This window comes from Caloenas nicobarica, chromosome 5, assembly GCF_036013445.1.
Source record: "Caloenas nicobarica isolate bCalNic1 chromosome 5, bCalNic1.hap1, whole genome shotgun sequence".
Classification (NCBI taxonomy): Eukaryota; Metazoa; Chordata; class Aves; order Columbiformes; family Columbidae; genus Caloenas; species Caloenas nicobarica.
This window is the reverse complement of record NC_088249.1, coordinates 35374691-35390613: the sequence shown is the minus strand read 5'-3', so window position 1 is coordinate 35390613 and position 15923 is coordinate 35374691. Positions and strand designations below refer to the sequence as shown.

Sequence of the window (15923 nt, the reverse complement as noted above, 5' to 3'; positions counted from 1 at the left end):
CTTACCATCATTTTTATTTGCATTGTATAAAACCTTTTTCCGTTTCTTTTTGTTTTTCTTTGCGCACCACAGTTTTCCTAACCAAAATAAAAATAACCACAATCAAATATCCATACAGTAAAAAGCTTCCCATCTCACCTACTATCTGGATCTTAAAGTGGCAAATTTATTCTGCAGTTTTGAAAAGGCATAATATTCTTCGTTTCATTACAACCATTTGATGTATTAAGCAAATGTTGCATGCAAGGACTTCAACTGAGTCATGGCAGATAAAATTCTTGAAGAAAAAAGGGGCTTTCCAAATTCCCCTTTCTCATCCTAGTTACATTACATGTAAGTTATGAAAAAAATGTGATATATAATGAAGTTCTAAATTCACACCTGTATTTACATCAAGAATTTAGAAGAATCATCCCACTTATATTACAAAAAATACAAGAATTTTCTGCAACTCTACAATGACATGGTTCCCGCTATCACTGATTAGCATCTCTATAAAAGTTATATATTTTTTTTTCCCCCTTGGAAAGCATATGTCTAACCTGATTTTTCTGGCTCCTTGTCTTCCTCTATGGTTTGCTTCATTGCTTCTCTTTGCTGCTGGAAACTTTTTCCTTAATGCATTTAAAAAGTACAAAAGCAGTTAACATTTAGAAACCATTTCCATATTTGAGTAATGACTTACTCCTTTTACTTTTTCCTAAGGTTTTAAATCTCTGAAGCTTCTAGTAGAATATGACACGTAAGAGAGATTTAAAAGGAGAAATTAAAATTGCCGAGAAGCTTGTTTATTGCTTCAAAGATATATTTATCAAGACAGACTTGCAGAGCATTTGTACTATTTTAGACAGTTTTGCCTGGAAAATTGAAACTACTGGAAAGACCACACTTCCACACTATGATGATATGGTTTTCTAATTATTTTATGTTAAATGTGTTCTACTTATACTAAATCTTCTGAATTTCAGCTTGAAAAATATTAGCCTATATTTAAATCAGTATTCCTCTCAACTTACTCAAATGTCACAAAGTAACAGTGTGATATTCTAGGGAATTTGAAAAGTCTTTTGTCCACTGTTTTTAACAGATCAGCAGATCTTTAATGGACAAGAGTGCAGTACATATTTCAATGCAAAAATTATATACTGACTTCAATGTCTGAAAACCCTACTATTCAAAGGCCCCCAACAGTTAGAAAAGCAGCATGGCTCTTACAACTGAAGCTCTTTGCTAAGTGAAAACAGGCGGAAGAGTTACCATGGAGAAGATAAATTTTTCAAATATACTAAATGTAGTAAGAAACTTCAGAGAAGCAGGAGGCTGATGCTCCACGTTTCTGCTGTAGCCAGCAGAGGGAACTCTGAATCCGCAGAATCCCCAAGGTTGAGGAATGAAGAGGAGCAGCTCTTGAATGCTGAACTCCAGTGGACGGTGGTGGCTTTACTCCGCACATAACATCTCTACGTGGAGATGCCACTAAAAGGTCAGCCTTTTAAATAAGCGAATTACACAACAAACAGTGGGTTCTGTTGCAAAAGGTACAAAGTCACAGACATTTAAGGCAATGGATATTTAAGGGTATGAGTCTTTGAAAACCAGAATATTGCTCCTGTGGCTATGGAACAACTGGTTGTCAAGCTTTTTCTAGAGCTTTATTTACCAGGGATAAGGCCTGCCAATGGCTGATTATCTTCATCTCCATCCCTGTAAGCCTGCCACCAGTTTGGATCTTCTTGGCTGATCACATGGAGTATATCTCCTTTTTGAAAAGACAGGCCTAACTCTCGGCAGGGGACATAAGGGTCGTCAGAGGGGTCATAGTCAAAATGTGCTTTCACATGTATCTGTGGAAGATCAAACATAAAAACAGAAGAAAAAAAACCCCTGTGACTTCTGAAGAATTACACCCCATCTTCCTGTGGTTGCAGTAGACCTCTGATATATAAAAACTCCAAGATTCTATAAAATGGAAACTTTTTCTGGGGCATACAGGAGACACCAGAATAGAATCATTACCTAGGTTAGCAATGGAACAGAGACAGTTCTGCTAGGTTGGAGGTGAAGGCCTGAATTTAACTCTAAAGTCTATGCAATTTCCTCACCATTTCAGGACGCAACACGTCTTGAGCTACTGATATAAATGTTCTGCATTTGAAAAGTATCAGAGACATTCTGGTCTGTTTAAAGTACACAATAAATACACAGACTGAAACCCATTTGTTGGGCTTTAGGTGAAGTTTCACATGTAAAATATTTTACTTTGTCACCAACCACTAACATTTTTATTTGGCTGTGATATAAATTGGTGCATTCTTTCTTCAAACTGTTAAAGCTGTCTCAAAAGTATATTAGCTAAAAAGATAATGAACAAAGTTTACAGTTCATTTATCCAATATGTAGATTAAAAAAAAAAAGAAATTTGGAATTTCAAAATAGAATTTCAGAAGCACAGGTAGTTCTACTTTTATAATTTCTTACTATTTCAGAAACTAAGTTAAAATCATACTAAGAGTTTCAGCTTAACACCATCAATCATTTTCAACAGTTAACTCAGGTGTTAGTCTGGTAACAATTAAACCAATTTAAATGATTAAGTTTTGGTTTTGTTCCACAATGTAAATGACCTACAGAAGAACTTTATATGCATTACTGGAAAAATAAGATACAGATCACCAAGCTCAAGAACTTATGTACAGCTACTTACAACTGTCTCCTTTGCAGGAGGTGGCTTGCTCTGCTGACTGGGAATCAATACGAAGGTCAGTGTACCGTGCATGTCAGCCTGAGACAAAAAACACACTCTTCATATACTGTATCAAAATATGGCTTACGGTTACAGATTTTAATAAGTAACATGTTTTAGAAAATGTTTTAAAAATTCCTGGAAAAAGCAGTTTCAACAGCACATAACCTACTCCTTCCCTAGTTTAAAACATACAGTACAGATACAGATGCAGTAATTCAGTGACAGGCTAGAAACCCAAATGTTGATATTCTAGCATTCTTGATTATACATAAACTATTTCTATTTGAAATGCAGCTGCAATTCTGTCAAGTAGAGACTGAGGAGAAAAGGAGAATAATATTCTCTTGATCTGTTCAAAAATACCAACAAGTGGGTCTATGCTGGGAAGAAAAAAAAATATAAAATATTTATTATTTTTCTAAAACTGCTCAAGTGAAACAGTGTTTTCGAATGTAAACATTTCTAATATGATTGTATACTGTTAAAGTATACAAAACACTGTTTCAAAATTTAACACACTCAAATCCTGCATCTGTGAGGTACTTAATACCAATATTGCAATCACCTCTACTAAGTAAAACTTATAAATATCATAGCCTTAAAGAGCCCTTATCTGTTTGCACACTCTTGTATGTAGTGTGTCTGCACACACAATGAATACCTAGAAAAAATTCAAGTGCCAACCCGTGACAAGGTCTACATATCTCACTTCCTATAGACATCATTCCACGAACCGTAACATAACGCTTTATGTTATATAAAACCAAGTGTACGCATGCACCTCAAAAAATTCAGTCCTAAGGCTTAAATAAATATAACTAAGCATAACATGATTAGGCTGCAGGAAAGGAAAATCCATGATTTTCAGTCAGCATGCATAGTTCCATGAGGAATGCACAGAATTTCACAGTGATTGTGTGAATAGTCTTGCCTGAGGTCACGTGCAGTTGATTATCAATTGAGTAGCAAGTGATGAGGCAAAATTAAGAAGGAATTTGCTTCTCCTGTGCTTAAGCATTTTTGAGGACTGAATAATTTTAAAACTTCACTTCCACATTACAAAATACAAAAGACAACATATAAAACATTAAAAATATTATTTTTAATTAATTATTTAAAACTGTACTTAAAAACACACTTTTTTCCAGCAAGTAAGTTGCCCTTATGTTAATGTATTGTGGTTTTATTTATTCTGTAACTCTAGGTTGCAGGAGTTGGTCAAGAGCAGAACTAGCTCTCTGCAGAGAACTAAACTGCCAGAGTTGAATTATCTGTCAAGCATCTACGAAGGACTCTTCTCAGAAGCATAGGACTTAAGTAAATATGACTTTAAAAACATACATATATACATGGCAGTGGAGACAATTACAGAACACGAAGAATCTCATATCTGTGATCCAAAAAACCACACAGAGTGAAGGCTTTTCAAATAACTGTAAGAAACTTTTTAAATGGCTTTAAAACAAAAAAAAACACCCCAAAGACTAAACATTTTTGCCTCTACTTCCCTCTACTTGACCTCATTCCATCCATTAGGTCGAAAATTTTAACGGCAAATTTGAGAAAAAAATCCAACTAAAGGTGGAAATCGCCCATTAAAAACTACAGTCTTACTGTAGCTTGAGACAACTTCTATGGATATTGCTGCCTTTTCTTCCTACAATAATATAACCTACAGCAGAACCCAGGTATTTGTCCTGATTTTACTTCATCAACAGAGCATAGATCTACTAATTCAAAGATTTACTAAACACATTTCTCATTTAATTTTTTTCCAAATCTCCTATTAAATAAGCGCTAGTGGACACTTCCAATGTTTTGTAATAAAGCTACAAATTAACTTCTTTTAAAAAAAAAGTCATTTTCATCTGTTTTCGCTTTGACAGAATGATCTTCCCTGCTGCAATCATACCAAAGATTCATAGTCAGATTCCAGGTGTCCCATCTTGGACACTGATCAACAGCAGGTGCCAGGGAAAAGCCCAAGAAGTAAGCAATATTGTGCAATGGAAAATACCGGTAATTTCCAGCTTTTGACGTTCTGTTTCACAGGGCTGTTGACAGAGGGTACCTCTGCATTTACTAGTTAACGATGGATTTCTTGCCTGTTATTTTGACTAGCTGCTTTTTGGAATTGATGTATAATTTTGTCATGAATTGTAGAAGTGTAATAAACAGAAAAAGGTCTATGCTGGTAAACTGCCAGTTTTTATCAGGAGGGAAAGAGCAGGAAGTCCTCAGACACATGTTGCGAACTGTGGGGCTGTCATATGCAGGGACAGGAGTTGGACTTGGTGATCCTTGTGGGTCCCTTCCAACTCAGGACATTCTATGATTCCGTAAGTCTAAGCATGTAAAGGTCCCATGGGATACAATTTGTGGTGGGTTAAGCCTGGCCAGCTCTTGGCAAAGAGACTCAGAAGACCAAAAGCAAGAAACACTCATTAGTCAAGGAAAAGACAACTTCATAAGCGAAGGGGAAATACCCAACCCAACAAGTGATGCAAAAGCAATCACTCAACACCTGGTTTTTATTGCTCAGCATGATGTTACAATGTATAACGATTATCTATCACTGGGGTCAGTCCAGGTGAGCTGTCCCAGCTGTGTCCCCTCCCAGCCTCTTGTTCACCCCCAGCCCACTTGCGGGTGGGGGAAAGAGTGAGAAACACTGTTCAACGACAGGTAAAACACTGGTGCCTTATCAACATTGTTTCAGTCTAAAGCCAGCCTGAAACAGCATCCTATGAGTTGCTATGAGGAAAATTACCTCCATTCCTGGCAAACACTATCACAATCATGCAGCCATGTATTTATTAATTGCAGAAAAGATGAAAAATCATGGCTTTTCAGCGTTAAAGTTTTTCTTAAACATAATTTAAAAGCAAGTCTCGAGATGATAGCTTGGCTCTTCCACATCCATAGGCTTCATCTTTGCAGATAACTGTAATTATATTTACTAATAGCATACTATGCATCAGAAAGAAAACTTGGCCCCCCACATATAAACACTAGCTATCAGAACAAAAATACTTCTAAACATGAGTACAAATGAGAAACAGAACCAACAGGCTTCAGTCTTATGAAATGAGTATTTTTTGCAGGGAAAACAAAAAGTGTCCAACTCACCAACAAGTCAAAAACTTCATTAACATCTTTTCCACGAATCTCAATGCCATTAATCTCCAGAACTTCATCCCCTTCATGTAACAGCCCACTCTTCTCTGCAGCACCTCCTTTCACTATTCGACTAATGATAACAGAATCCATTTCATTGCGAACAGTAGCACCCTGTGTAGTAGCAACACATTCAGAATTTATTACATGTATGAAACTCAATGCCATCTATTGTATACACTCCAAGCCAGTGGAGAAACTATGTTGAAAGAGAATGCAAGTAATAGCTCAGATGCATACAGCTGATGCTCCACTTTAAAGAAAAATCACCACCACCACCACATTGCTTAATTTCTTCAAGCTGACTGAAGGACTGAAGAATTTAATTGTTCCACACTGTAAGATTCACGGTTGTTTTTTAAAAGGAAACACTTACTTGAAAGATGCAAAATAGAAGATGAGAGTTGCTAAAAAAATAAACAAAAAAACCCCCAGCAACAAAACAACCCACAACAAACATATGGTTGACACAAGGCTCCAAGCTCCCCAGCAGCAAAGCCTGGGATAGTGACTTCTGTCAAGAAGTCCTGTCCAAACCTAAGTTGACAGAAGTTGTACAGATTTTGAATGCTAGTACAGCTACTGCTATATGAAACACACACCAGTTTACCATCTATGACTGCTGCTCATTTTGGAGGGAGGGAGAGTGTTTACAAGTTAAATATCACCTTTATATTTAAATTCAAACACTTTCATAGCAATCTGCAAAGGACAAAAAAGTTTATGCCCTTTAACTATAACTGAGTGAGTACCAGTACTTACCAATGGAATATCCCGAGCTTTCTCAATACGGACTATTTTAACCGTCTCCCCTCCATACACACCAACATTTTCATAAATTTTTTCATCTGTCACAGGCTCTGGTTGCATTTCTTGTTCTGCAACCTTATCATGAGCCAGTAAAAGTGCCTAGAGTTTAAATAAATGGATAATAAAGAAAATAATCTCAGTTACAAAAAATTTCACATTTTACATGTATATAAAATAGTAGCGGTCAATGAAATTATGCAATTTGAATAGCCTTTGCAGGTTACAGAATATTGTAAACTGACTCAAGCAATGAAAAAATCATTTATCAGAGTTATGTAGCACCTACTGCTTTCCAAAACTTTCCTTTCGGATTGGAAAAGAATACAAAAGCAATTTTGAACACACAACTGTGAGTGTACTTACAGTTTCTCCTTCCTAAAAAACCAGACATTGGTTTACTATGTATTTGACTGAAGATATAGACACAAAAAGTTACTGCACTGAAAACCACTCATGGATTTAAAAAAACACCACAGGACAAAATTCCTCTTATATACCCTATGGTAAGCATAAAACAGCTGTCAAAAAGAAAAAAAAAAAAAAGGATAAGCAAAGCAGCTCATGTTTCCCTGACCTACTGATCTACTGCTACACTGTTGATGTGCAAATTACCCTGTAATACATGTAGAATGTAGGAAGGGTTGAATACAATCATGCACGCACTACACTTGATCAGACATTTCCATTAGTTGCTCAAAACTGGAAACTCCTCATCCTAGAAGAATATGAAGAGATCTGCACAGGGTTGAAGAATAAGATCCATCCTTGCCCAGTCAGACCAGAACATTTGTGAAAAATAACTTATACTGAAACCAGCATCTAGGAATATATCCATTAGAAGTTTCATTTTGTTTTACCTGCATGTGAGGGGCATTCAGCAAAGCATTCAGCTCCTGCCCATCCTTATGGTGGCTGGGTTTCAAAACACACTGTACCTAAAAAGAAATCAAGCAGTAAAACTCTTAATCTACCCACTGATTTATCAATCATCCCTCCCCTACTCAAGCACAAACCTCTAGTTGCATTTACTCATTTTACTGAAAGTAAAGCATATCCATGCAGTTGTTACACTGACTGAACCTAATCCGGGACACACCAGGAAAACATGCAGTGAGACCACAGGACTACTTCAGCATATCTTGCCTCAGTAATTATCTAACAGATCTAAACCAGTATCCAGTACATCACAGAGGTATGTCAATACTAGAGACTGGCAATGAGCTCAGCTACCAAAAGATGCATACAAAAAACTAAACTCTAGAAACTAACATGATAGTATAATTAGTCACAATGAAGTCTATTATGTGAATATGCTGAGTCTTTTAAAATGGACTAATTTCTCATTGACATGACTAGCCTCCCCTTTCCTTAAAAGTAGATGGTTTATTTTTGCCCAAACTATTTCCACCAACAGCATGACCAAAGATTCGAGGACAGGTTTTGCAGTGTATCCTAGAGCCTCTGTCTCCAAAAGTATGTGAGTCAAACCTTCAGAAGGTCCTGGAAAACCAGGTTTATTTGGCTGGTTCCAAAATAATCCACATTAGCACAAGGATAGTTTTTGCTCAAGCAGCTTCAGTTGCCAAAAAAAAAGTTTTGCCTTCTCATAGAGTTACCAAACATGCCTGGCCATCGTCTCTGGCAAACACTGGTAAGCTTACAGAGAAAGCCAGGAACAGGGAAGTCCCTCTTACCTAAAGATGAAGCTGAAGAAGATACTTCCACAGCCATTATCCTCTGGCCTAATCTGCCCAAGTCCAAAAGCACAAATGAATCCAGAGACATCAAGAGTAGATTATATGCACCAGATCAGCTGCTTTCAGTGAGATAGAAAACAGTTTTTTCAAGAGCTTTTTACTCTTAAGGATGAGGTAATGTTCCAAAGTGAAAATAATTGAGCTTTACAATATCTAAAGGTCTGAAGAACCTCCATCCTAGGAGCAATTAACTACAGAAATACTAACAACTCTCTTGGACACTACCAGATGAAAACACTGAAAATGGTAACGATGATTTTAAATTCTAGCAGAAGCCACTAAATGAACTGTTCCCATGGAGAAAGATCCTTACATTGCCAATCGAACCAGTTTCTGTGCTTAGCGAGAAACTCAGCACAACCTCCAAAAGCCTTCCTGCTGACACCCCTAGAACATGCCTCTTGGTGAACAAACCTAGTACAGCTTAAAACTGCCAAAAAAGAAAAACCAGGTTTAAATAATCATTTTAACTGATTCCTTTATAACTGTAGAGAACAGAAAGACTTCAGCTTCATAGAGGCCTGACTGCAGTCACACCTCTGAATTGGCCAGTATGCCATCATTCCTGGGCTCAGCCTGAATTTTAGAATGCTATAGAGTAGACAGAGCACTGTAAATGATATATGTCACTAACAAATTTTCCTCTGTGTTGAAAGAAGAGATTCTTCTATACAAAAGACCTTCTCATAGAGGTTTATTTAAGGTCTCTAACTTTCAAGGGACTTTCAACTCCTTTATTGAAGGAGCTTTAAAGCCTTATTTATCCAATCTTTATGATCCTTTTACAAGAAATCCTACTCAGAAAGCAACTTAGAAGTTGTACAAGCAAGACAACTTTTTGAATGCAAGGTCAGAAATTGGGGATTTGACAGCAGAAAAGAAATCAACCAGGGCCAGCCAGTCATTCTGCGTGTAGTGAATATCCTTTTCTCAATTTGAATTTGTGTTTTGAATAATTTCACTATTCACAACTTTAATAGCTCCTCCACTCTTAAGAGAAAGATACATTTATTGTTTGTTTATTTAATGAAACACTAGGAAAGCTTCGGGCTGCAATATACACCACTTATCACACCGGTATTTCTCGATGTCAGACTCCTTTGTAACTCATAATGAATCCCAGTTTTATCAGACAAAGAAATTTGAATGTAGGCTATTAGTCCAGAAGCCACACACTACGGATAGCGTGGGCAACCTACTCAAGATGTGTGGCAATAATAGTGTTTTCTTAACTATTCAGCCTAGTTTTTATTGTTGATTATGTTAACTTTAGTACAAGCATCCTCCAATAAGCTATTGGTTTGGTTTCACTACACACACCACAATTTGGAGGAACACACTGGAGTGATATTAAACATTCAGAATTTAACCACACCTGCAAAATCCTGTTGCTGTTTGCTCTCAGGTGAGCAGGACTGTCAGAGGGAATATACGTACAAATCCTAATACACTGACACCAGAAATTACAAGTTTCCAGTGCATCTTCTCAAAATTACTGATCTAATTTAATTGCCTGCACATGCTGCAGTGAACAGTAGCAAGTCCAAAACCTTTAGAAACATAGCCTATATAAATTGAGCCGATGAAGTATAACATCTTTAAGGTACTTGATACCTGCTGTTATAGGCCAAAAATTACAAACTGTCTTGAATGCTGCATCAAATATTCTTAAAAGGTCAAGATTCAGACCACGTTCCCATAATCCTTGCTCTCATCTTCATCAAGTTTAAATGGATTTTAAATCAATTTAATTATACTTGATGTTTACTAGCTATTTTTATTTAAGACTTGGAGTACACCACATTGCATGAAGATTAGCTCTCTAAAATGAATCACTTAAGCTCAAGTGCTTTATTCCACCTTTTAAATGCAATTAAATTTTATTTTAAAAAAGGAAAAATCTTGACTTGTTGGTACCTAGTTACCAGAATCGATGGGAAAAGTTAACTGGTACAAGAGTACTGCTAATTTTAAGAATTTACTAAAGAGAACTAGAACACAAAAATGTACCATTCCCACTCTCGTGTATTGTTAATGTTTAAAAAATTCAAAATCAAAAAAGTTTTCACAACATACTGTTCATACACATTATGTTTTATAGAAGTAAATCATCAATTAAACAGTAAATGAGATTTTTTGAATTCAGTGTAGCAAATGATAAACCCCCCCAAACACACTTCCAAAAGTGTAATTAATTTGATATTAGTTTTTACTTTTTTATTAAAAGGGGAGATGTTTCATGTTGCAATACGAAATTGTGTTGCAAACTGTCTTTTCCTGTTAGAGCTACACAAGCATGAGCTCCAGAAAAGCTTCTCTTCCACACCATAAAGCCTTAAACAAAACAAGTCTGTAGTTTTAAATTAGGGCGCACTCCAGAACAGTTTCAGAGTAATACACTGTCACTGATGACCTGTGCACTAAAATATGCACATTAGCATTACTTGCCATTTAAAATTAATGTTATGTATGTATGCTACTTTTCTCTCCTGTAATGTCTTGTGGCTTTTATCATCAAGATGTTATCAGTATATTAAATCCAGGCTTTTTTGAGTGTCTTTTCAAAAACACCCTGAAGTAAGTAAATGAACTGCTTTCTGGGGGAGCTTCCCATGCCCATGTTTAAGGATGGAAAATGCAAAGACACAACCAAAAATCACAGCACAAGAAAAAATCTGGGCATGCAAGACAGACACTTCGTCAGGGTAAAAGAAAAAAAAAAAAAACCACAAAAAACCCCCCCCAAAAACCCCACCAAATCCAACTTTTGTTAAAGTAGAAAAATTTCCTCCCGTACTGCTACCATAACATATACAGGAGCCTTTCCAAAAAGGAATAAAAGATCTGAAAAAGGAGCATAAGATCTTCTTATTCATGCAAGACTTGGAAGTACAGAATGATATGAATGGAGGCCTCAAGGTGTTCCTCTGGAGACACTTCTGTCGGTCACAGAAATATTTGTTCTGAATTTCCAGCTTGATCATTTCAGGATGTGATTTAACATATTGCAAAATACAGGTTGCTTTAATGCACCAGAAGCTGAATCACGAAGAAACTAGATCACATCTAAAAATGGGAACAGATATATGTAATATGTTGACTTTTGAGGAACTTCAAGGCTGGACAAGACAGTGATGAGAGATGAAGAATCGAGTGCAGTGATAAGTTTGCCTTTTACGTAATAGTCTCCTGGGTGATGACAAAATACCATTGGTTTAATAATTTTAGATTAAAGAAATATTTCTTTATGCTTAACCTTCTTCATAGATTGCTAAGAGACACAAAACTGGCTTTGCGCCACCTTCTGATTTTAGGATTTACCAAATCACCTGCAAAAAAGAGAGGAATGTGTTGGGAAGGTGAGGCGTAGGGAGGACGGGGAGAAATACGAAAGTCTGAAAAAAGACCTAGAGTTTTCCTAGGCGTATTTTCTTCTTGGAAACTTCTATTAAGCAGCAAATAAAAGGACATCATATCCATGAAGGGGAAAAAAACAGCTTAAGAGATAAATCTGTAACATCCTACATTATAAATGAAGATTCAAAAACTCTGGCTTGTATCTGACTGAAATCCCAAACTAGGCCTGTGTAAACTGAGTGTTTGGGAAGTAGTTTACAAACAGAACTGAAAAGGATCCTTCAGGCTCACAGAGATCAAAGAAGTCTAGTGTGGATCCTACAGCAGCCTACGGGCTGATGAATAAGTCAGAGGGAAGCTCATATGTAAAATACTCCCACCTTGTTTTGGCACAGTCTTACAGACAAACCTAAACAGGAAAATCCTGAGCTGCAGTTTAATCATCATGCTGCACCTTTAGATAACATTTAAATTACGTCCCTCAAGAATCAGTAATTTCTTCTGCAAAAGAGCATCAAGCTTGCTACAGTGTTGTTTTCTTTGACTTACAAAGTTAAAGTCTAGAAAAAAAGATGGGGAATAGAAAGAGGCTGTTGAGAAAAAAAAATGCTTCAGGCAGAAAGAAAACCACATACAATAAAAAACCCAACTTGCTGCTATGCTGAAATTGAAGTGATATGCCTTTGAGCAACTGGAGAATGGCTATATACCAGCTGAGGTACTCCAACTGGTGTATCTAAGCCAGTTTTGAACAAGTAAGTTTGGTTTGCTGGGTGCTAAATGCTGGAGCATTTACGCAGCCTCTGGATCTGGCTTTGCTGAACACTACAGTGTTATGTTTGCACTGATACTGGTATTCAAGCTACATAGTGGTAAGTTAACAAACATACATCCGTATAAGGTGCAGTCACACTTCACTGCAGTATATACATGCACTAGGTCATGGAAAATGAAGATAAAGTTATTGAGCAAGCCCTCAGAGGGTCTTAGCTGCATCCAGACATGTGAAAACTCATTCTGTTCACAGCAACTTTTATCTGATGAATTTTCTGTAAATTACTACTAATGCCTATAAAGCTATTGTATACAGGTATTAACCATCTATATTTGAGTGATTAAGCCTCAAAGAAAGCAGCTAACCTAGCTGAAACTGTGAAAGCATTCTAAACAGTTAAGATCTGATTGAAAAGATGAAAGTTAAAATCTTGCTCAAGTAAACTTCTGAAAGTATACTTTAATAATTTCTAAAAGACATACCAGATCTTATAAAAGAGCTGTCATCTGTCATCTAAGTGTAATCTGAATATCACAGCAGTAATTAAACATTGAAATTAAGCATTAAGGGATCTATTGCTCACTTAAGAACAGAGTGCTTATTTCCACTATGGCTGTATTTTAAGAGATGCCTCCCAATATATGAACCATGGCTCAGCTCAGAAGAAACTCACAATAACAGATGACTGTAATTCTATTTTTGAATGCTTGGAAGTAAAGAACACTGAAGGTAAAAGAGTTAGATCTTCATAAATGCCCTCTTTTCCTACATTTCAACATAGTATAATACCTTTTCTGTTACATATCTAAGCATGCTAAAAATGGAGCTCTTATCCCCAAAATATTTTCCTGGTTATTGTTTGGAAATCTGGAAAAACCAGATATAGCAATCAGTAGCTATTATAATCCCTTTCTTATTCAACATTCAGTAACTCAGACAAGCTTGACAAGTACATATTTCAAAAGCAGATATGATTATAGGTTTCATATACATATATATCACGGAGATGCATATTGTACATACCTCTTGTGCTAGTTCTTGTGCATTGGAGATGAGAGGATATGGAGGGCTGGCTTTGTTCATGTGCACTGTAACAGCATTGTGTATCTTAAATGCATTCTGAAAATCAGTATTTTGAACAAGCTGTAAAATGAGAGAGATATCCTCCTGGCTCTGAGGGTCTACCAAAACGTGCTGGATATGCTTAAGAGAAGTTAACAGTTCTTCCACTTCTAGGAAGGAAATAACAAAATACAAATAAGGTATGAGTTAAGATTAATAATTAACATTTATATTAAGCTTTTTACTAAGTATTTTTTTGTGGTTCAGTTTTTAATCAGCAGCAATACATGCATGTTTAGTAGTTATTCATTATTCACTGTGACTTTTATTAGCAGAACATTTCTGAATCAAAAAAAAAAAAAAGAAGAATCTCAAGTGGCCAAACAAAGAAATAAAAAAGCTAATGCACTGTTTAAATTTAAGTTCCTATCACAGGAGCAGTTCTTCTCTGAAAGAAATCACTGATACACAAAAGATCCAATAATTGCAGCTTATGTATAGCTAAATCTGAAAGAGGGGTTATCTTGCAATATGAAAATAACTCCTTTGCTAAACGAATTCTGATGCACTGAATATTCACGGTTATTTTGATACATCTTCCCATGTATATCTGCCACATATCTCAACTAAATATTCCTTACTTACAGAATGAGCATTTGATAAGTAAACTACACGCAATTTCCTAACATAAAATTATGCTTAGTCTTACCACATTAAAATAAAAAGGATGAAAAAAAAATAATATCTATGGTCAGAGTTCTGAAAGTCACATGCACCAGAAGAAAGTCCAGATCTTTTACCTGTGAGATTGAGTTGTGCTTGGACCATAAAATATTTTAACATATCGTGATAACCAGTTTCTACACGGTTGCAGAATACTATACACGTACCACATTCTTGAGCTCTAACAACTAATACAATGCTTTATGGGTGCTTCTTAAAGACTGTCAACAAATTTACATGTTTTTAATCCAATCTGAATTTCTGTAAAGTATGTCAGTTATCAATATTAAATACTAGAGAAACTAAGACAAGGAATATGAGGTCATACCTATAATGTGTATAAACTCAGGTAACAAATCCTCAAGCAGACAAAAAACAAACAAAAAACAGTGGATTTTTTTGAGCCTGAAATAACTTACTTACATTCACACATTATGGGGGGGATGTGAAGAAAAAAAAAAAAAAAAATCTGTTCAGCCACAAGAGGCTGGTCTTTTATTTTAATACATTTAGGTAAGATAGAATTTTGAATCTTGTGGGGGGTTTTTTGGTTGGTTGGTTTTTGGTTTTTTTGGGGGGGGGTTCTGTTTTGTTTTGGTTTTGGTTGGTTGGTGGGTTTTTTTGGGCGGGTGTTTTTAGTTTTGGTTGTTGTGGGGTTTTTTTTGTTGTTAAGAAATTAACAACGAAGAACAATTCCAAATTTTTAAACTGTCAGTTGATACTAAAGTTTATCTCCCCTACTGGTATCAAACTATCAGCTTTGACAATTATTTTTAAGTTTTAGCAACCTTCGTTATTCACTATGAGCTAATGAAATAACATCAAAATAGGAATGCCATCAAGACATCAGCCAAGTTGCATTTTTTTACCTGAAAAAAAATCAGAGTAGATACTGATCAATAACATGGACGCATTCTGTCAAGAAGTTTCCTTTACCTCTTTTTAACCTCAAATTCACCAGTACACTGAACACAATGCTAAACTCAAACTTGTTGAGCACAAGATTGAAATGGTTGATAAACGGGCACATGAAAACCATAAAGCCTAATAAAATATGCATTGCAAACAGGTTTAATGGTTTTCATTTCAGACAAAGCACATGTCCATATATGTTTTCAATTTTGAGTTTGCAAGTCAGTCTTCTGTGTAATAGAAGGAAATAAACAATCCAGAGCTATCACTCTTGTACTTTAGTGTCTGCAGGTCAATTAAAAATAAATAATAAAACCCTCCAAAACCATTCCACACATGCTAAAAACATCCTACCCACCAAAGGTCAAGGGTTTCTTCCCGTAACCACCAAGAAACAAAGACCAGGACAAAAGCTGCCTGGGAAGCTGGGGTACTGGCTGCACAGGATATTCCACAGGTGAAATCCAGTACAGCTCATTACACTAATTAAGGCAGCCGATGTCTCACTAGGGAACTGCATACGCAATATACTGCCTATTGCACAGGGGAAATGCCATCTAGAGATGGCTAAAGAACACTCTGCAAGCAAGAATACTTGCTAAAT

General features: G+C 36.1%; 1 protein-coding gene across 3 annotated transcripts in view; it reads right to left on the bottom strand.

Annotated features, from left to right (window-relative positions):
* The window catches only part of PALS1 (protein associated with LIN7 1, MAGUK p55 family member), a 58906-nt gene that overhangs the window by 8086 nt on the left and 34897 nt on the right, over positions 1–15923 (bottom strand). For all 3 annotated transcript variants that reach the window (XM_065636608.1, XM_065636607.1, XM_065636609.1), the window contains 8 exons: positions 13646–13854; positions 7591–7668; positions 6686–6832; positions 5876–6037; positions 2705–2782; positions 1661–1844; positions 543–614; positions 6–77 (listed from right to left, as the gene is read on the bottom strand). In XM_065636608.1, coding sequence (XP_065492680.1) covers positions 6–77; positions 543–614; positions 1661–1844; positions 2705–2782; positions 5876–6037; positions 6686–6832; positions 7591–7668; positions 13646–13854 — 1002 coding nt within the window. The remainder of the gene's footprint in view (positions 1–5; positions 78–542; positions 615–1660; positions 1845–2704; positions 2783–5875; positions 6038–6685; positions 6833–7590; positions 7669–13645; positions 13855–15923) is intronic.